Genomic DNA, 21,234 nt, shown 5'->3' on the forward strand with positions numbered 1-21,234 from the left:
TGCAGACTGTTATTCAGAGAATTTCAAGTTTGTTACGCTTTGCTATTTCTCTAAATTTAATAAACGCACATGTACATACATATATACAAACACGCATGCATGCATACATACATATATGCATTTGTTTGTGCTCGCTGTGCCTATTTCAAACGGCGAAATCATAGCCGTACATCGAGTGACGAAGGAAAAATGTTGGATTTTTGGCAAATCGCCTCATAAAATAAACATTTTTTTTGAAAACTAAGTGAAGAAGGAGATGATGATCATCATGATGACACTATGATATATGTACATATGTATATGCACCACCCATGTGTGTGGTCGTTATTGCCGAGCATTGATTTCATTTCTAGCTCAATGCTCGAAGTTCTAACGCTGCATGTTTTTTTGCTCAGCTGGCTGATTGTGCAAAATTTGATGCGTGTGGCCCTGAACTGTTTTCCCGCCACCCACAATCTGGCTTCCGACAAACATTCACTTGCGGAAAAGAAGCCATTAGTGCTGCTCCATATTTCCAGCAGTGCTGTTGAAATGTTTATCGATGGATTCTTGAGAAGCTCTCTCTCTAAGCAGCAAATTTCTATATTCGTACACTATGTGGCGAAAGTATTCATACTACGGATTTTCCTCACTTAGACAAAATTAATGGTAGCAGTACCAATATAATGCAATTAGATTATGAAGCTGAAAGCGGAAACTAAAATTCATTTTTCGATGTAGAACATATTCATTATTCTTCTCAACCACATTAAACAATCATTTACAGTTTCTCACTACTTTTTAGTCTCCCATAACAGAAGCTCAAACTTTGTCTCGACTTTGTCAAAGATTTAATAATGATTACTAATTCATCTTTGAGGTCTTTCACTTCCTGAAAATTCATAAAATCATTACTAAAGTGGAAAACCTACCTCTGAATCTAATTAAACCCCTCTCATAACCTTTTAACTACATTTTATAAGTTAATTAACCTTCTACATCTTACTGAAGTTGACATTAAGCCGTAACGACAGTACATTTGGAAAAATTCCATGAACTCATATCGGCTCGCTTAAATTTAATGAGTTGTTTTTAGTAGCTTTCCTGATTAAGGGTTTTACTAGGATTTAGAATACATAGAGCACGCCGCTCTGATCCCTCCAAATACGGTCTATTACCTTTGCGTCTTGGATACATATGTGACTTTGCCCTTGATTAATCTGATTGACTATTTATCCGGCTGCTTTTAAAGATTTTGAAATGGTTCTGTGAGTGACTCCAAAAGATTCTGCGATTTCTTGTGTTTGGCAACAAGGTTAAGTTAAACTGGTAGGCCAATAACGCTCGCATAGACCAGTTTTGGCCCTTTGCGATACAAAATAGAGTTTAGTTTCAAGATCCATGAGTAGTTATTTTATGGAACTCTGTGGTCTCACTTTCGATACCTCTTCCGTGGGAACCTCAGACGCTTACAATATAGTCTTGCTCATGGTGGACAAGTGCACAAGGGATGCTCTATTCTTTCCTTGGTGCCTTGCTCTAGATATTTTCTGCAGTCTTCTCGATCTGTCAGCCCAATTCAGCGGGCGTGTGTCGCCACTAGACAGTGACCAGTTAGTACTCCGATCATGCCCCCACAGTCTCTTTTGCCGAGTGCCAATAGGAATTTTGTATACTTCCAATCTACCGTTTAGCACACGACTTATGCGATACGAGGTCTATGTAAATGTTGATTCTGGAATTGCCTGCAGGTGCATTAGAGGTAAGTTTTACGGATTTCGCAATAGCAAAGACCTCAGCTTAAAATATACTGAAGTTTTCCGGCAACTTAAACTGCTACTTTATGCCTAACTCTGCACAGTATATTCCCCCACCAACTCCATGGTCTATTTTCGAGAAATCCGTATATATAGTATGTGTGTTTAAAGTGTTCCGCGTAGCTAATATACCTTTACGTCAGCCATCTTTTCTATCTTTATTCAACTTTCTTTCCCAGATGAAAGGTGGGATCATGTAGTCAGTGTTTGCCCAACCGCTATTATCCACCAAGCTATGGCCGAAGGTCTATAAGTAAATTCTCCTGCAGCCATAATCGTCCCACCGCATTTTTTAGTTATTCCAAAATATAGTACTTATGAAAGTCGAGCCCTACTCTTCGGCTATTTTAGATCCTTTTTTTTACGGAGTAACCCTTGAGCGAAGTTTGTTTTACACCTCTTCTTCTTTAGCGGATTATTTTACTAAAATTTATTTGTCCGTGTTTATGAAAAGTCTTTATTCATAGCAAAGCTCAAAAATTCAAAAACTCCTTAGCTTTATTTGTTGACAGTGACAAATCTCTGACTCCATTAAAGTCAGAATAGCATTTCCAGTGCAATACTTTTGACAAAATGGCTACAAGTAATCTTAAAAAAGTGAAAATCTTCTCTACTAATACTACTAAATTTTCAGCTTTGAATCTAACTAACCTAAAATTCGGTCTAAATATATAACTTTCGTCACCGACGTCGGTAATATTTGAATTAATCCCAATGAGCTCCCAAATTGTTTTCATTTTATTGTCACTTCAGAAACAAGTGAAGAAGAAGAATAAACAAAAGGCTGCATACTTTTCAGCACAAGTGTACTCGTACATGAGTTTGTCGGCATTTTTTGCTTTATTTTGCTTGTTTTTTGCCAAATTCTAATTAATTGCTTCCCCATTAGTGTTTTTCCATTCTATAAAGATTTTGTTTTTTAATTTTTTTAACTTTCGTTCAATTTGCTCTAATTTTGCTTTGTTTTCTACTTTTTTGAATATTTGTTTGGCGTTTAATGGTACTTACTCTTCACAACTAGATCGGCAGTGCTCGTTGATTGTCCCATTGTATTTGTGGCGGTGACTGCATAGCGTCCCGCATCTGCCACACCCACCTGCTTCAGCTCGATGCTGACGCGATTGCAGCGATTTTCGATCTTCAAACGTTGATTCTCGAACAGTTGTTCGCCATTCTTCTCCACTTTGATTTCGGGTGAGGGGAAACCATCGTAGATCGCCTCCATTGCCACATCTGTGCCCTGATCGACAATCTTACCCGTCAGCGGTGTGGTGAAACGTGGCGCTATTTGCTTGCGTAGGCGCGTCGGTGATTCAGGCACCGCCACACCAGCTGTGCCGGTTATAGCTGGCTGCTGACTCGGTCCATTGCCAGCCGATTGCACCAATGTAAATAATTTCTGTTGCACATTTGGCGTTGACATGTCTTTGCTTTTGTGCAGCTCCTGGTAGTGATGTGTCTCAATGACTTCGGGTTGTTGTGCACCCAGCTGTTTTAGCGACTGATCAATGTGCGCCGAGGAATGATGGATCTCGGTTTGCGGCATATTACCTTCGAATGAACTGATTTGTGACGTGGAGGTGGTGGTGAAGGTCTGCTTCTTGATGGTGACACGCGACGACTCGGTATTATGTTCCTGTGTAGAGGTTTGCAGATCACTAGTGGCGGGCAGCAACTGCATGCCTGGGCCGAGTAAATTCAAATAAGCCGCACAGGTGGCTTTGCCAATCTCATTCTCGGCAATGCAGCTTATTTTACCCACAGTATCAATGCTGGCCTTCTGTATGGTCAGCACTTGCCTGTCGCCACTGGTCGATACGAGGAAGTTGTGCCCATGTACCGGTTGTTCGTTGAAGCACCAATGCACTTTGGGCGTCGGTTTGCCCTTCACAATACACTCGAACTTCACCATATCGTCGGCGTAAGCTTGTTTGTCCGAGAAGAGTTCTTTGAATTCGGGACAAGTCAATTTCTCAACGGGTTCCACTTGTTGACTGCGTTGATTTTCAGGCGCATTCACACTCTTCACATTCAATTGCGAGAAGCATTTCGCATCGCCCGCATTATTCGACACTTTCACCGTATACACGCCGCGGTCGTCAGAAACAACATTTTTTAAGATTAATTTGAAACCGCCGACCGCCGGATTTGCGCTCATCGAAAGCCGTTCACTTTCGCTCAACTCCTTATTGGCCAGATACCATTTCGCGGTAAGTGGTTGATCACCACTAACACTCACCTCCATCTCGACGGTTTCGCCTTCGTCCGCCAGCACATCGGTTAGGAACTTATCGAATTTCGGCAGTGTCTCCTTCGGCACGGACTGACGCTCGGTTTGTGCGCGTGTCGCAGGCTCGGCAATATTTAGTGGCGTCACTTTAAGCTCACAACTGCTTGAGGCTTCACCAGCCGAATTGATGGCCACCACTTTATAGTTACCCGCATCCTCTTGATACACTTCTTGTATGATCAACGAGCAGCGGTCACCTTGGAAAAGCAACTGTACATCGGCTGATTCTTTGACTGGTCGCTCATTGTGATACCAAATGACTTCGGGTTCCGGTTGACCGACAATCACACAATCCAAACGCACTGGTTTACCCTCGAATATTGACACATCTTTGAGTGGCAATTGTACCGAGGGCTTAATCGGTTCCATATCGGAGGCCAACTCTGAGTCGGATGTCTCGTTCGGCAGGCGTCCTTTGACGACGACGTTACACGAACTATATGCTTCGCCTGCTAGATTTTTCGCTGTTAACACATACACTCCGGCGTCGTTGGGATAAGCTTGGGGGATTATGAGCGTTGCGCGGCCGTACTCGTACTGAAATGAAAAACGTTGCGAAAATATTGAAAACCATTAGTGAACAATCGCTAGTGTGTAAATATATATTGTCTATGCATGTATGTGTGTCTGTGTTTGTGTAAATATGTAAGCACTTGTTCATTTGAAAATAATGTGGCAAATGAAAGTCGAAAACTCGCTGTGCCGTGGTGAATATTTCGCAAAATACTTGCCACCTCGTGCGCGTGTGTGTGTGTGCTGTTGGCTGTGTGGTGGGTTGTGTAGAAAAATTTGTATTCAATTACTGTTAGTGGTATTTTAATTTATTTTTGCTTGTTCCCCTGTTTTGTGTAATTAAAATTTTATTTACACAATTTTCGACTTTATGTTTTGATTGAACAGAGGTTGCATCCGGCGGACTAAACGGGCAGCCATTTTTTATGCACTCACATTTTATTGTATAGACTTGGGTTGGCGTTAGGTGTGTGGGCGGAAAAATATGGCACGAATGTGTTGTTTTATTTGACATTGATATATGTATGTATGTTAACGTTTGCTAAATAATATTTTTGGAGGTTAAACCATTCCCTATAAATAATATTTTTTAGCTTTTTCTAACACAAAACAAGTGTCATTTAAGGAGGAGACCTAGAGTGAAAGTAAAAAAACTTGTTTTTTTAATTTTGATGGGTGCTCAACTGTTAGTTGCAAAAGCGATAAGGTTTGGCCGGAGTCTTTAATCTGGTACCATGGTGAGCAGTTAACCTTGAGAGTTCGTTTCAATTTGCTCATTGGCTTTGGCCCTTTGGGGAGATTCGTGGTGGTCGTGGCTTAAGCCTAAAGGCAGATAGAATTGAAAATTCAGTTCAGTGTGGAGTCGCACCGCGACTGGATGCCGAACACACAGCACGACAGAAATTTTAGGGCGAGCTCGAACTCGACCAAGGTAAAAAAGGTGTCCTTTCCACCTGACCAATTAGAGCCAAAAAATACTTGCAAAATTCATATATTTTTTGTGTCGCTGATTAGCGCATTGTTTTGATCTATGTGCTGTTTAGCACCGTGAGGTTAGGATGTCAATGGCAGGTACTGAAGTAAAACGCAACGACTGCTGTAAGTCATTGTATCGACAATATCTTCTAGGAGAGAACTTTTTTCATCTACGAAGAAGGCAGTATACCCTGCAGCAGTGGTCCCTCCCGTCAGAGAACGCGGATAATTCCAAAAATATTTATCTTTTTCTTCAAAAATGTCTGTATATTTTTAAAATATATATAAATACACTCTTAAAATTTTAAGACAATGGATATAAGAGCGATTAAATCTCCAATAATCGCTTTTGTAGACTTTCACACTCTTTTATAATCTGAACTCAAAACAAACCATAAATCCTGTTCTTTTTATGCACGTCACATCAGCAATCGACCGTTTAGACTTGTTCGCTAGCTTTGTACTTTAATCGAATAATATTATTATTTTTTCAATACTCTTGCAGTTGAAAAAATTTACAAAAATTAAAATTTTCCAAATATTTCCAGTTATCAATCCCTGTCATCCCGGTTTTATCATCTTTGGTTGTTATGCCTTTTCTGAACTACGACTTTAAAACTTTATTAATTCTGCTGAAAAATCAAGATTTTTGGGAAGCTCTGAGGTATCAAAGTCTAGAATGATTTCTATCATCTTTACTTCCTATTCTGCTTCTGAACCAGCCTTCATTGGAGGAGAAATCTTTAGAAAACTATTTTACTTCTGCTAAGATCTGCTCTAGAGAACTGCGAAAAAAATAATCCAAAAATCTATGAGTTCAGCTGCTTCGAGATACCAAAGCCATCCCAGTTCTATCAGCTTGACTTGATATTCTTCTTCTGAACTACGAGTTCATATGTATATTCGAAATTACCTCCCTTGAGTTGCAATTTTACCTAAGGAGATATTAATTCTGTTGAAAACTTTTTCTTTTAACAATATACTATCTTCACAAACTTTGGTATGGTATATTATCCAAGGCTATCAACGATCAAAATCAACTTCTTGAAGTGGATATATTTGTCTGAGACTCATATTCTTAAAAACAAATATCAATTAAAGGATCTTTTCATTTTGCCGATTTTTGGCAAATGATCTTGTGTTGAAAGAATTTATTTCAAAAAAGTAACGTTCCTTAGAGAGCAATAACCTCCAATTATCATTATTTTCACCTTTTATTTTTTAAATATTATAATTCTGCACCCCCAACCTTATATAAATTTCCTTTCCACATGGGTGGTATTATACATTGAGAAATATGTACTGTGGGCAAAAAATGGTAATACCTTTTCATATGAATTTTGAAAACCCATTCGTCGAAATATTTTTTTTAGTTGGTATGACTGTCTGAATGTTATCTATGTCAACTGTTACATCAAAATAACCATTAGTGTTTAGTATACGCTTGTCTTTCATAAAGTTGTTTGGTGATAATTGTTTGTCGCGAGCAAGTGTTTTTGATTGGTACAAATTAGTGAAAGAGGGTCGAGACACATTGACGACGAACCGCGGACAGGACAGCCATCAACATCAACTAATGACCAACACGTCAATAAAATAAAGAAATTGGTGCTTGAGAATCGTTAATTAACAGTCAGAGATCTAAGTAGCATCGTTGGTATATCGGAAGGATTAGTGAAGACCATTTTGAAAGATCATATGGACCTAAAAAGTGATAGAACCATTGGTTCTAAAATCACCAGGATGTCATGAAACGTATTATTACTGGCGACAAGGCTTGGAACTATCCCTATGACCCGGAAGCAGACGATCAATTTTGTTTTCTTCGATTATCAAGGTGTGGTGCACTTCGAATTCCTTCCGACAGACTAAACTGTCAACATGGAATACTATTTGCGTGTTATTCGTCGTTTGCGCGAAGCTATTCGTAAAAAGAGGTTGGCATTATGGGAGGACAACTCTTGGTTATTGCACCACGATAATACACCGACGCCTACTGAATTGTTTCTTCGTTAGTTCTTCGGCAAATTTTCAACCAGTATCGTGCCGCAACCATCGATTTGATTTGAGTTAGTTCCATGTGACTCTGGCTATTCAACAAACTCAAACGACCGCTCCGAGGTAAATCATTTTGAATCTAAAGAGGACATTAAACTTGATTCGCTATGCGTATTTCGGAAATTGACTTTAATAACTGTTTTGCATATTGAAAAATCGTTGACACAATTGTATTGGTGCCAAGGAGAATTACTTAAGAAAGCAACATAGATTTTGAAGAATAAATTTAATTCTGAAGAATTTTAAAATTATGAACAAAGCCTTACGATTTTTCGCCCACAGTGGTAAATGTAGTAGATTTGTACAAATACTGAGCTGTCTTATGTTCATGAATATCATTAGAAATTTGTTTACTGGAGGCTATGTTTAGAACGTCTAAATGTAAACAAACCTGTGGGTTATGAAAGTGCGAGTGTATACATTATGGCACAAATACTTTTTATTTATTTAGACCCTTTAGGAAAAATTAAATGTTTATGATTTTCATTTATTATTTTAAGTTTTTTCAATAACATTTCATTGAGTCCCCTTTTAAGTATATCATTACATCAGAGATAAATATGTATATAACTTAAGTATCAAAGAATTTATATTCACTTGTTCGCAACGGGAAGCAAATAGACATTCGTATATATGTATTTCAAGCACATGTGGTGGATATTGCATATTTCTCTTGATTCATTTTGTGGCTACAATAGGATAAACGAATATCTAAATGTACTGTACAAAAAATATATTATTTTGAGTTTGCAAAATATGCAAAAATAATATATGTTTACATACACATACATATATCTGTGTGTGTGGCTAAATGTTATTCGAGAAATAAAATCTTTTATTACAGAATCATTTACCGAACATTTTGCAGCGAAAGTGAATAAGAAAACAAATGAATGCACACTTGCACTGGCTGTCAAATCTTGTGCAGTGGCGAATGGAACACGCAACTGGTATAAATCTGGTATACTAGTATAATCAAAATGAGAAATAGAATAGCAAAGATAATGCCACTTTATTGCCAAAATAGAAAATCGCTGTTCTACTGGCTGAACTCGAGCGAGGCCCGGAAGAATCCCCTGTCATCGTTCTTTCGGCTTCTTGATGGAATTCGAATAGTAGATAATTTTTTATCTAATTGATATTACCCAAAGGGGATAATGAACAATGCAAGATAGCCTCACGTGTGAGTCGTGTCAAGCTGCCATGCTGTTTTTGCTCAGTAATAATTGGCATTTTCTCTTGGAAAGACTTAAGCCTGAACAACAAACTGTTCAAGTTTACTACAAAATCTTAAGTTCTATAAATAATGTGTTTCGCCCGTTTCGCTCAACTTATAGTTAACATAATCGGTCTAGCGTACTATTCGCAACACCATTACCAATCTTGAAACCCAGCATTCATTATTGAATAATATTCGACCGAATAGACCACGTCCAGAACGCAGTGAAGAAATTCGGTGCCGTTCGCAGCAACTCGGACTGACGTATGGAACAACTTGGCGCATTTTACGTCGAGGTCTTAAATTGAAAGAGTAAAAAATACAACTTGTGCATGAACTGAAGCCGACGCTTCGCTACGTTCTATGGGCTCCTGGAAAGTTCCAAGAAGATCGGACGTTTTCGAGTCAAATTTTGTTTAGGGATGAGGCCCATTTCTGGGATTGTAAACAAATAAGCAAGATAGCCGCATTGGGGACGAAGAGTAACATGAAGAGATTCAAGAGCTGACATTTCATCCAGAAAAGCAACGGTTTGATGTGATTTGTGGGCCGGTGGAATCATTGGGTCATATTTCTTCAAAAAGAATGACGGTGAGGACGTAAAAGGCATTGTCTAACAGTCAACATAATAACTGACTATTTGGTGTCTGAAATTGAACCTTTTGATCTCGGCGACATCCCACACATCGCATCAATCAATGAATTTATTGAGAGAACACTTCGGTGTGCACATAATTTCACATTTTGGGCCGGTCGATTAGCCACCAGGATCGTGTAATAATACAGGCCTTGGAGCAAAACATCACGCGTGTCATTCGCAAGTTACTAATCAAAATGCTTGAACGAATCATCGAAAATTGGGGTCAACGGATGGACCAGCTGAGATGTAGCCGCGGCAACATTTGAATGAGATAATCTACAAAAAATAAATGCTAAAAAATGATCTTTCGGAAGATTATATGCATTCCTCATTAAGCTTGAAGTTTCTGTGTTTTTTCGTTAAAAAAGAAGAAAACCTCGAAATGGATCACCCTTTAAAAAAGTATTGTAGTTGTTGGAATTTTAGAATGTGCAATATGTATATATTTGGAAATTAAATCTTTTCAGTGATCATGTAAAGAAAGATACCTATATATTGTTTCCTCTCTTGAACTTATTGTTATACCAGAGTATACTTGGTCTAAGACCGGAAGTCATAAGCTGCTTCAGCCATATGTAAAATAATCGTTTCTTACCACTCCCAAGTAAATGGCGCTCTCAGAACTTTCCTCACTTGCGTGCACTTCGACACATGGCTCCATCTTCCTGATCCCTTGTAGATCACCTACCGAATCTAAAATGTTGTATAGCTGTGGTGTTCAAGATTTTTATATCTGTGCACATCTCTCTATATCCTTCTTTTACTTCGTTTAGTATCTACAGCATTTGAAATCGAAGCTAAAGGTGACCTTTATAATAGCATTTTTTTTTTAATAAGGACCTATTGATTTTACGTTTAGAATATAACAAAAATTATTTCAAATATTCCAGTCTTATTTCTGATAAACTATTATCCCTTCTTCTTTCAGAACAACCCATGATTTTAACATCAGAATCTTCAAGTGAACGAAATTTGTGATAGTTCAAGTGAAAAGCAGAGCGGAAAAGAATACTTTCATTGTAATGGATCATCTCATGAAAGGCGTAATTTTTTTAATTTTAATAAATATGCGAAACTTGTTACCAAGATCAACTTAGCTACCAAGAAAAAGTGTTGGTAAGTTAAATTTTTATCTCATTCATATAATATTTTTTGTTTTACCTTTCATCGTTTTATTCCTTTAGTTAAAAAATGCTTATTCTCAAAAAATATTTTGATATTTGTTTTTGCACACAAGTGCCTCATAATATCTTTCTTCACTCAATTTTATAAAGGCAGCTAATTTTTCGTGCCAAAAGTCAAATTGCTTTCGACCAAACCCACAATTTATTTATGCAGCCTGCGATAGTTTGCTATAAAAATTTAATTCTGATATTTTTCGACTGACAAATTGCCGCTAAACAGTTGCAATGCTGAGAGGGAGATATGTGAATTTGTAAATGAATGTAAATATGTGAAAATGTAAGTAAACATTAGGGTTATACTTTATACTGCGGATTTCGCCGAAATACATTTTTATTTATTTATTTTCTCAAACTGTGAAATTTAAACGTGCTGAGAGGAGTAGGTAGGAGTGCAGACCTATCGGGCTCAATTAGCACTTGATGTGCCATTTTGATAGCTGATAGCAGTAGTAGTGAAATAGTTGAGCTGATGCATCTTCTTAATAAGTTGGAAAATTAAGCATTGTCAACTCAAATTTTTTCAATAGGAGCGTTACAAAAGTAGACCGATAAGGACATCAAAAGACGCCATATTTTTCCCGCTCTTTTGACATTACTCTTCATTAAGGTTTGCCATTTCAACATGAAAAGATATACCATTAAACAACGAGTCGAAATTATTAAAATTTACTTCCGAAATTCAGAGTCAGTGTCCTCAACTTTAAGAGCGCTATGTTCAATTTATGGCCGTCATAATCGTCAGAATAAGATCAATCACGTTTCTTCAATAACTTAACGTTTTTCCAAGCATAAACGTTTTTGAGGTATTTTGTAATTCTAAAAACAAAATAATGCATTTTCGTCCTTTAAGAAATATTATTCTTTTTTTCAAAACACTTTGGTCCACCCTAATATTTATTTATTACAAATTTACTAAATACTGCTGCTGGCACCGAATAGAAGCAATATTTCTTCCCCTAATTAATTATTCTAATATTTTTTAAATACTTTATTGAAAAGCGTGTTTGCCTTAAATAATTAAAATAATAATCAATTTTCAAAAATTACCACAAAAGCTGTCAACAGCAACGCCCACTATTCATTCGCAAGTGTATACATACATATGTATGTATCTATGTGCTGTCAACAATTTCCGTTTCAAGCACAATGCCCGTTTTAAGTCATTAATAATATTGCTAAAATATCACGAAGCAAACTTTCAGCTCGCCTTGACCCGCTCAACAACCGCCGCCATCGCCACCGCCACAGAAATTGTCATAACATAATTATGTCTGCAATGCGCCAGCGTTACACTTTCGCTCCTATAAATTTCATACAATTTCAATAAATATGAATATTAAGAATCTTTATCGTCGGCGGCTACGTCGAAATTCATTCAGGCCACAACAGCTACACACACACACAGTCGATCGTATTGCCACGCACTATCCTCACTGGTTTTATTTTTGGCAATCGTCTAAGTAATATCGCACCGCCTGCTCGCCATTTCGCCAACTGCCCACGCTAATGCCGCAGTGGCCCCAAAAACATATTAATGCAATTAGCTAAATTTTTTATTGCATTAAAGTGATTCTTTAATGCACAGTGAGCTATATATAGCACGATTATTTGGAATAATCGGCCGTAGTGGATATATGTAAGTAGTTAGTGCTTTTGTCTTTTTTGTTGAACGTAATTCGTTGGCGATTATATTTGTGGGTGGCATCTCGGCATAAGTTCGTGAGTTTGATACGCTTACGTACGAAGCTTCGATAATATGGTACTATATAATTCGGCTCGAAATCAGAATATTATTAGGAGAATCAAAATGAAAAACAAGAGATATAACTAGTTATTAGCCCATGAAACCAAAAGCAGTTCTGAAATAGCCTCTGCCGACAGGCTATATATGAAAAAAATAAACATTGGCCCTCTAGATCTAGATTCTGATCTCTGTATGACCATAGTCAGCTTTTCGAAATAAAAAAGCGTTCTCAGAGTCAAAACTCTCAATAACACATTGACGGCTCTTCCAATGGATCTTTACTTTAGTTTAAAAACGGTCCAAAAGTCTTTTCTTTACAAAAATTCTATATTTTTTTAATACCTAATAGAAATCATGTAGATGGTAGTAGTAGAGTAATAGTATTATCTATGAATGTGCCAGTAAAGCGTGGACGGGTCCTCAGCCGCACTTTTCTTGGAATTAAAAAAGAAAAGCAAAATTTCCCGCAAATGTCGAGAATTCGGCTCAAAAAGTGACATTTTCAGTTGAGAATAAGTTTGGGATGCAAACAGATCTCTACAAATATTTTGTTGGGTTAATGTTGATACAAATGTCCAAGATCGATATAAAACGATTTAATTTGATTTAATCAACCAGTGCTTGACATCTATTGGAAAACGGCGGAAGCAAAGTTTTAGACCTAATACTAAGTAATTATATTTGTCAACAAAAGAAGAACTTTGCCAAAGGAATGACATTTCTTGTCACATGAAAAATATCAGTGTAGAGGACAATTAGAAGTCTTCCATAATTTGTTTGCATTGTCGATGCTATTATATTAAGCAAAATTTAATTTTCTGTCTCTAAAGATAATCCATTGATCTTCTGGTTTATTTTGAGTATATTTCAAGGCTTCCTCCAATCTTCTTACAGTTTCATATTACACAAAATATTATATTTACCTTTTGAAGACTTCAGGCTTTAACTCTAAGTGTGTCGAATCGACTATCAATCATCGTGATTTGTAAAATACCGAACCCCGTTCAGGGTTAAGAACTTATGTCTTTAATTTATTGGGATTCGTATAGTATACTCACTTTGCTATCTCGTGGTACATAAGGCTTGCCATTGTGCATCCAGAAAATATCCGGTCTTGGTATACCGCCGATAAGAGCTTCAAGCTTAATTTTTTGTCCAACTCGCGCCATGGCATTGGAGAGCGGAATTTTGAAGTGTGGTACTTCTGTTGGTTCGAGAGCTGAAATTAAATTAAAAATATTATTAAAAAATATTTTTTAAGGACAAGAAAATTGATTCCAATTAGTGTCAAAATTTAGATTTAATATTTGGAATGTCGGCTTTAATAAAATTAAAAAAATGTTGCCTACATTTCAGCAAACAAATATAAATTCAGAGTTAATATTTGAAAGCCGTTTTGAACAAATTTAAAAATAATGTTGCCTACATTTCAGCGCAAAGAAATATTGTTCCCCCAAAATAGGGTATAGCATCGAATGTACATAATGTCTCACAACACAAAATTATTCTTTCAGTTTTGTGGGGGATCTCTGAGAGATAAATGGAAGCCAGATATAACATAATATTGCCTTTTTTAATTCTGTGGAGTAATTTATCTGAGATATGAACATGATCTTTCGAAAGGAAAGAATTAGCATGGAAACTCTTTTATTATATTTAAATATTGCTAAATATGATCAAAACGAAATGAACGAAAGCTTATTCTTAACTAAAAGTGGTATTCGTCGCTAGAATGACGTGAGTCAACCAGCTGGGTTATCAAAAGGGCCCCTATAGAGATCGCTTATAGGCGAACAGTGTTGATATATAAATGTTAGGGTTATGTACTCCAGGAATAAATTACTTACGTTCCACAATTAAACTCGCCGAACAGTGTTCAATGCCGGCTGGATTTGAGGCACTGCACGTGTAGACAGCGTCATCTTCCAAGAAAACCTCTTCGAAGCGCAGCGTGGCCTCACCGTTATTGTAATTGATGACGTAATCCGGTGAATCATCAATACATTTATCGTTTTTATACCATTGCACCGTGGGTAGAGGATTACCACTGACAACGCATAAGAATTCAAAAGTGCTGCCCTCTGTTGCCTTGCCACTCTCCAGGAAACGTACAATTCTAGGTGGCACCATTTGCATTTCAATGGCATTCTCGCGCACCGACAAGTTGGCGCTAGTCTCGTTGCTACCCACCAAGTTCGAGGCGCGACAGCTGAAACGCGCTGAATCGGCAGTGAAAGTCTCTTCAATCACCAAACGACAAATGCCACGTTCGTATGTGGTTTTGTAATCGGGATTATTCTGTATGGATATGCCATCTTTGAACCACTCCACGGCTGGTTCAGGGTTACCGACCACCTCACATTCGAAGGTGAATTTGTCACCCTCACGTGTGATTGCATCCTTCAGTTGACGATTGAAGCGTGGCGATGCATATTTGATTTCTGTGAAGATTTCATTCACTTGTATGTCTTTACGTATATTTTCCGTTACAATGCGCTGATGATCGATTTGATCGCGTACGCTTTGCAAGCGCGCAAACTCGTCGCGTTTCGTTTGCTCGCGTAGCGCTTGCAAACGCGCCTCCTCTTCGCGTGTGGCTTGTTCACGTAGCGCCAGCAAACGGTTTTCTTCTTCGCGTCTAGCCTGCTCGCGCAAAGCTTGGAGACGCGCTTCTTCCTCGCGCACAGTTTGTTCACGTAATGCTTGCAGGCGCGCTTCTTCTTCACGCTTTGTCTGCTCGCGCAGCGCTTGCAAACGCGCCTCTTCTTTACGCAAAGTCTCCAGTCGCGCCTCTTCTTCACGTCTAGCTTGCTCACGTAGCGCCTGCAAGCGCGCTTCTTCTTCGCGCGCAGCTTGTTCGCGTAGCGCTTGCAGTCGCGCCTCCTCTTCGCGCTTTGTTTGCTCGCGCAGCACTTGTAAGCGTGCCTCTTCCTGACGTAATGCTTCTAGTCTTGTCTCTTCCTCACGTCTCGCCTGCTCACGTAGCGCCTGAAGACGCGCTTCTTCATCGCGTTGTGCTTGTTCGCGCAGCGCTTGCAGTCGCGCTTCTTCTTCGCGTGCCGCTTGCTCACGCGCGGCTTGTTCACGCGCCGCCTGCTCACGTATGACCAACAAACGCGCTTCCTCGTCACGCAGCGCTTGCTCGCGTGCAGCTAATTCACGTGCTACGCGTTCACGTTCCGCTGATTCACGCGCAGCGCGCTCTTTAGCTTCGGCCTCGCGTGCAGCGCGTTCACGTTCTTCCTGCTCGCGCGCTTCCTTTTCGCGTTGTTCACGCAGGCGTTCCTCATTCTTGAGACGCTCCTGTACCACACTAATATCAGAGCGTAGTTTCATAAATGCCTGAAATATACCGCGTACATCGTTGTACAGCGTCGAAACTTTATTCAAATCGTGTGCGCATTGTGCGGCTTGTTCGAGTTTATCGAGCAACGGGCCTTCGCGTGTCACTACGTACTTTTCAATATCATTGACTAGATTCGATGCCTCGACAGGATCGCGTAAATATGTGATCTTATTCGAAACGCTGTTGTAGAAGTAGCTGATTTCTCGGTATTCGGCATCAATCTGTTGAGATAAACATGTAAATAATTTGCAATTGTGAAGTTTTTATTTTCTGGAGACTACTTACTTTCTCCACCTTTTCGAAGAACTCTGTTGCCTGATCGAGCGATTTGCGCTTGTTCTTCACTTGGTCCTTAAAGTGCCGCCATTTTTCGTTGAGTTTTTGTAGTTCCTCGCGCACATATGTTTGACTTTCGGGATTCGTAATCAACAGCTGTTCCGAGGTCGTCTCGGTAAACTTATCAATGCGCTTCTCAAGCAGCTGAAATGAATATGAAAGAAAGTTTAGTATTTTGTTAGAGCATGTAAGAGAAAAGGTATTTAAAAACAGCGCGTTTTGAGCTGTAGAATGTGGGGCTGTCCGAAGACTGTGTTATAAAGAGCGTTATTTGCTTTTACTGAAGTGTAGCTTAAGTATTCTTAATATTTTTTTTTTCACTTTTTGTATAAAAATTTATATGACAAAATGTTAAAAGTATAGATTTCGTATTCTTCTTAAATTCTCTTTCTTCTTAACTAGGTTTTCTTATGAGATTTTAAGTGACATGTTGTGCAAAAAGTATGCTAAGAAGAAACGGTCGTAATCGAATGAGAGTTTCGTCTATCTATGAGAGAAAAGTGAGATATCAAAGTGGAATTTTCTCTTAAAGCCTCTCCTGTATAAAGATACTGGCATACCGATTAAAATTGAGTCTTATTCCTAACACAATATAGTAGCTGTTTTTCTATGTAAACATCATGCAAAATTGGGTATCAGTATTACAGTTTTACTAAACTTTTTAATGTTCAGGATGTTGCCTTATGTGTCTTAAAAAATATTTCATTGAACTTCGTCATAATGCTCTGCTGGTTGCTTAAGTTTGTTTGTAGTATATACTCGTATTGAGACATCAAGTATATGATACCAAGTACAAAAAATATGTCTGTCCCTCAGTTAACGGTAAATATTAGAGATTTGTCTTAGTCAGGTTCCAAGTAATATCTGAAATTTTAGGGTTGTGCCCCATTTGCGCTGTTGCCAATTTTCCTCTTTTAGCTATTATCATAAAATCCTAAAAGTTATTTAAAAATTTATAAGTTGAAAAATAAATGTGGTCTTGCAAAAAATACTATAATAATAACACAGCCTCATTGACATTTCCTTGGAGCCAGACATTTACATTTCGGGTATTAAAAGTATTTGGTAAATTTATTATTAATTTACGTTTTCAGACAAACTTCATAAATTATTGGAAACATAAAGTAACCTCATCACCTCATATATCCTAGGTAGCTATGGTAAAAAATTAATCTACGACTACTTGTGCTGAGCGGGTTCCAAATCAGATATGTAGTTGAAATTTTATGACTATGCTGCATTTGCGGTGTTGCCAAATTTCCCCTTTTAGCTATTATAATAAAATCCTAATAGTTCTTTAAAATTTTTTGTGTAAATGTAATAGTGATATTTAAAACTTTATGTTTTACAAAATAAATGTGGTCTTGTAAAAACTACTATAATAAGAATACAGCATAATTAACGTGTCTTTGCAGCCAGACATTAGTATTTAGTGTACTGAAATTATTTTGTAATTTAGTGTTAATTTATGTTTTCTGACAAACTTCATAAATTATTTAAAACATGATATAACCACACCCACATAGATACCCTCAGCGGCTGTAACCGCGTAAGTGGTGTTTACGCCAGTAAATAAGAAGATTTATTTTTAAAAATGTATCTGCAATTTCTTGCTTCTTCAACTTCTTCAACTTCTACAATTTTATTTTTTTTCTAAAAATATTTGAGTTTTCGTAATTTATTTGCCTATTACTTCTACCCATAAATCTCTCGAGCATAATTCATGTATCCACAAATTGTCTACAAAATGTGCAAGTGATTTCTGGAAATTTCCTACATAAACACGCAACCAAAAATCGCCATCGCTTGGCAAATAGTCTGTGTGCGTACTTGCCACTCTATATTCGCTCGAGCATCAATCAGTCCAAAACAATTAGTGGCGCATCAAGCGATGTTGTCTCTAATTAAAAATGGCCAACAGCTGCGCTGGCTATATGTCTGTCAGTCTGTCCATCAGCGGAGCATAGCATACGATTCGCAGAATTCTAGACCGGCATAAAGTGTTGCAGTTGCAACAGATACTCGACCGGTGCAACTTGAGATATTTGGAAGATGCGCGAAATTCACCACAAAATGCATAAAAATAAAGTGTATAAGTATATGTACATATGTATGTATGTGACTGGTTGTATGTTGCCGAAACTGAAAAAAAGTGTTTTTTAAAAAATAAACGTTCCTTGTTGTTGCAAGAACACTGTTGCACATGCTACATGCATTTATTCGCTTCTATCTATGTAAGCATGCCTATGACGGCCCATACAAACCAGCCCAGTCTCGTAAATGTTTTATGTATTTGCTTGTGTTTTTGTTTTATGTCCGTATTTTGTTTCTCTTCATTTTTTTATGGCTTTACTTGCCCGAAAATATAATCAAAACATATCAACGCATGTTTTTGCGATTTTTTTCCAACATTTTGTTTATTAATTGTAGATATGGTTGTTGCTGTACAGACTTTCCACCGAAATTCATAGTCTTGGCCGCAAGACACATTAAGAAACCGTGCGCTTGTGTGTTTTTTGGGCAGCAATAAATTTCGAATTATTTTCAAAAATTCTGCATTGCACTTTTTTAGCAGACTCATATTCGAATTGCTCATAAATTAAAATGCTTTCAGCATAATTGTGTAAAAGAATATTTATTGCTAAGGTTTTATACTTGATAGACGCAGCCAAAAATAGCTCGCACGAGAGTTTTTTTTTTTAAAGAAAATTGAGGACTTCTTAATTTCGCAATAAAAAAGAACACACTGAATTTTTTTTAAGAAAAAAAGTTTATTTAAATCAGCGGATTTTCAATGCTATGTACACTTCTTCTATTTGATGTTGTTATGACTTGAAGTTTCCTCGTCCATAAAACCTTTTCCTATTAAAGATTTTTAGAAGAGATTACCGCAGTTAGTTCTGCCTTTGAACCAAAAATATTCAAACCAACTACGAAACATTGAAGATTGTTTAAACGTATCACGAAATAATTTTACTTTTCGGATAGTTTTAATGTCACAAAGCTATGGTCGATCCTGTAATATAATTTTAAGACCTCCTTACTGAGTCGTTCAAAAAGTAATTTCGTTTGATAACAACAGCTAATCTTATTTTTTCACAGCCATTTTCACACTTAACCGTGTGTTATATGAGCCGATGTAGTAAGGCTTGTTTGAAAGCCGTTAGTCACCAAAAAAACAAGTTATGTTGTCTGTTTAGTGAAATTTCAAAGGTATCGTTTATTTCCGTTTATGTCCGAATATCACGATTAGTTCTGAAGTGCACTATGTTCAACTGGACATATTGAGTAGTGCTCTCAAACAGAAGAGGCCAAAATTGATTACTAGAAAAGGTGTGGTGTTCCACCAGAATAATGCGGGCCCACGTCCAAGTTTAATGACTCGCCAAAAGCTCTTGCAGCTTGATTGGGCTGTGCTAGTACACCATCCATATTATCCAGACTTGGCACCTTCAGAGTTTTACTTGTTTCGGTATCTCCAACATTTTTTTTAGATGGGAGAAAATTCATCTCAAATCAGGACGTCAAAAAGAAGTTTTCAAATATTATTCTTTTGTTGTCACTGTTAATTTATTAAAATAATGTCCCCTAATTTTTTAATCTAATGTTCTAACACGGTGGCAACTTTCCATAAAAATTTCTTCGATAATAATATTATCTATTTGAGGTATTGTATACGTCACTTGCTTTATCAATTTATTTTAATTAAAAATATTAATAGGTGGCAACGCTTCCCAATAATTTATTTTGTAATGCAAGCCTTCCTTGTTGCTAGTTTCATACCTAAATTATACTTTATGATACTAATTTATTACTTTTATTGAACTAAAATTATTAAACAGGTGGCAACGCTTAAATAAATTATTAATGGTGAATTTTCTTGCGCTCTTCAGTTTCTTTCTTTCATCTTTTTATGTTTTTATAAAACTTTTTTTTATAAGTGTGGCAACCTTCTCACTTTCTGTTTTAAATAATATGATTATTATAGAGCCATAATATACAGATGTGTGTAAAAAATATTCAAATCGATTTAGTTATGATAACGCAACAGAAATTTTTTACAGGCTTTAGATTTTAGTGACATCAGAGTGAAATCAAAAAAAAAATAAATAAAGTAAAAATAAATTGAAAAAAAATTAAAAAAAAAATTTCAATATATAATGTCTATCACTTTAAAAACATTTTGCTTTATTTTATTTACTTATTTTTTTTAAGAAAAAATATACTATAATTCAGTTTATTAAATACCGTCAGCGTGCGTTTAACAATGTTACCGTGTGCATTTACAGTACGGGGCGTATGAGTAACATTTTGCCTGAGGCACGATTTTTGCTTTTAATTTTATGATCGGCTTATGGTAGTCTAAGTATATAAAATATTTAAAATAAATAAATAAATTTACAAAATTTGTTTAATATTATAGATATGTAATGATTTAGAAAAATTCTTAATTCGTTGATGTTCTGATCACTAATTTGCGGCACAAATGTTAAAAACCCCAATTTGAATATTTGGAAAATATTTAAAAAAAATACATATTTATTTATACATTCTCACATATTTTAGCACTTTAATAATTTTCATATTCAATAATAAATAAATAGGCTTGACTCTCTTAACGGGAAAGGTTGTATATATTACAGCCTTACCTCAAAATATAAACATTGCTGATTTCTGCCAAACGTATAGGCATCAATTGCTCTTTAAAGTTTACATTATTGATATAATTTTCTATTATATTGAAAATATTAAATTTTACAAAAATTTTTCATTATGCTACAGTATTAAATATTATAAACAGTAAATTCCCTTTTTTTGAACCAAAAGTTCATCGAAGATCTAGCAAAGATCATCAATCTTGCTCACAATTTGCCCTAAAATATCAAAAATCAATTTTTAAATTCTCCCTTTATTTATTTAATTGCAGTGTTGCATTTAAAAATAAACGCGCTTTTACTAAACTATACAAATACCGCTATACAACGGCATTGTACATCCGGATTATTTAGACAAATCTCCTCCATCGCCTGACAGCCAATTTCGAAATGTAATTTATTGAAAAGTTTTCGCACAAAATGTTTGGCTTAAACAAATGAAATGTATGTGGCATTTTGGTAGACAGTTTTTCATAGC

General features: G+C 36.7%; 1 protein-coding gene across 15 annotated transcripts in view; it reads right to left on the bottom strand.

Annotated features, from left to right (window-relative positions):
- The window catches only part of LOC105226995 (titin), a 358,359-nt gene that overhangs the window by 189,025 nt on the left and 148,100 nt on the right, over window positions 1–21,234 (bottom strand). For all 15 annotated transcript variants that reach the window (XM_049458988.1, XM_049458990.1, XM_049458989.1 and 12 more), the window contains 4 exons: window positions 16,051–16,245; window positions 14,267–15,986; window positions 13,478–13,638; window positions 2,805–4,623 (listed from right to left, as the gene is read on the bottom strand). In XM_049458988.1, the coding sequence (XP_049314945.1) occupies window positions 2,805–4,623; window positions 13,478–13,638; window positions 14,267–15,986; window positions 16,051–16,245 (3,895 nt within the window). The remainder of the gene's footprint in view (window positions 1–2,804; window positions 4,624–13,477; window positions 13,639–14,266; window positions 15,987–16,050; window positions 16,246–21,234) is intronic.

Source organism: Bactrocera dorsalis, chromosome 5, assembly GCF_023373825.1.
Source record: "Bactrocera dorsalis isolate Fly_Bdor chromosome 5, ASM2337382v1, whole genome shotgun sequence".
Classification (NCBI taxonomy): domain Eukaryota; kingdom Metazoa; phylum Arthropoda; class Insecta; order Diptera; family Tephritidae; genus Bactrocera; species Bactrocera dorsalis.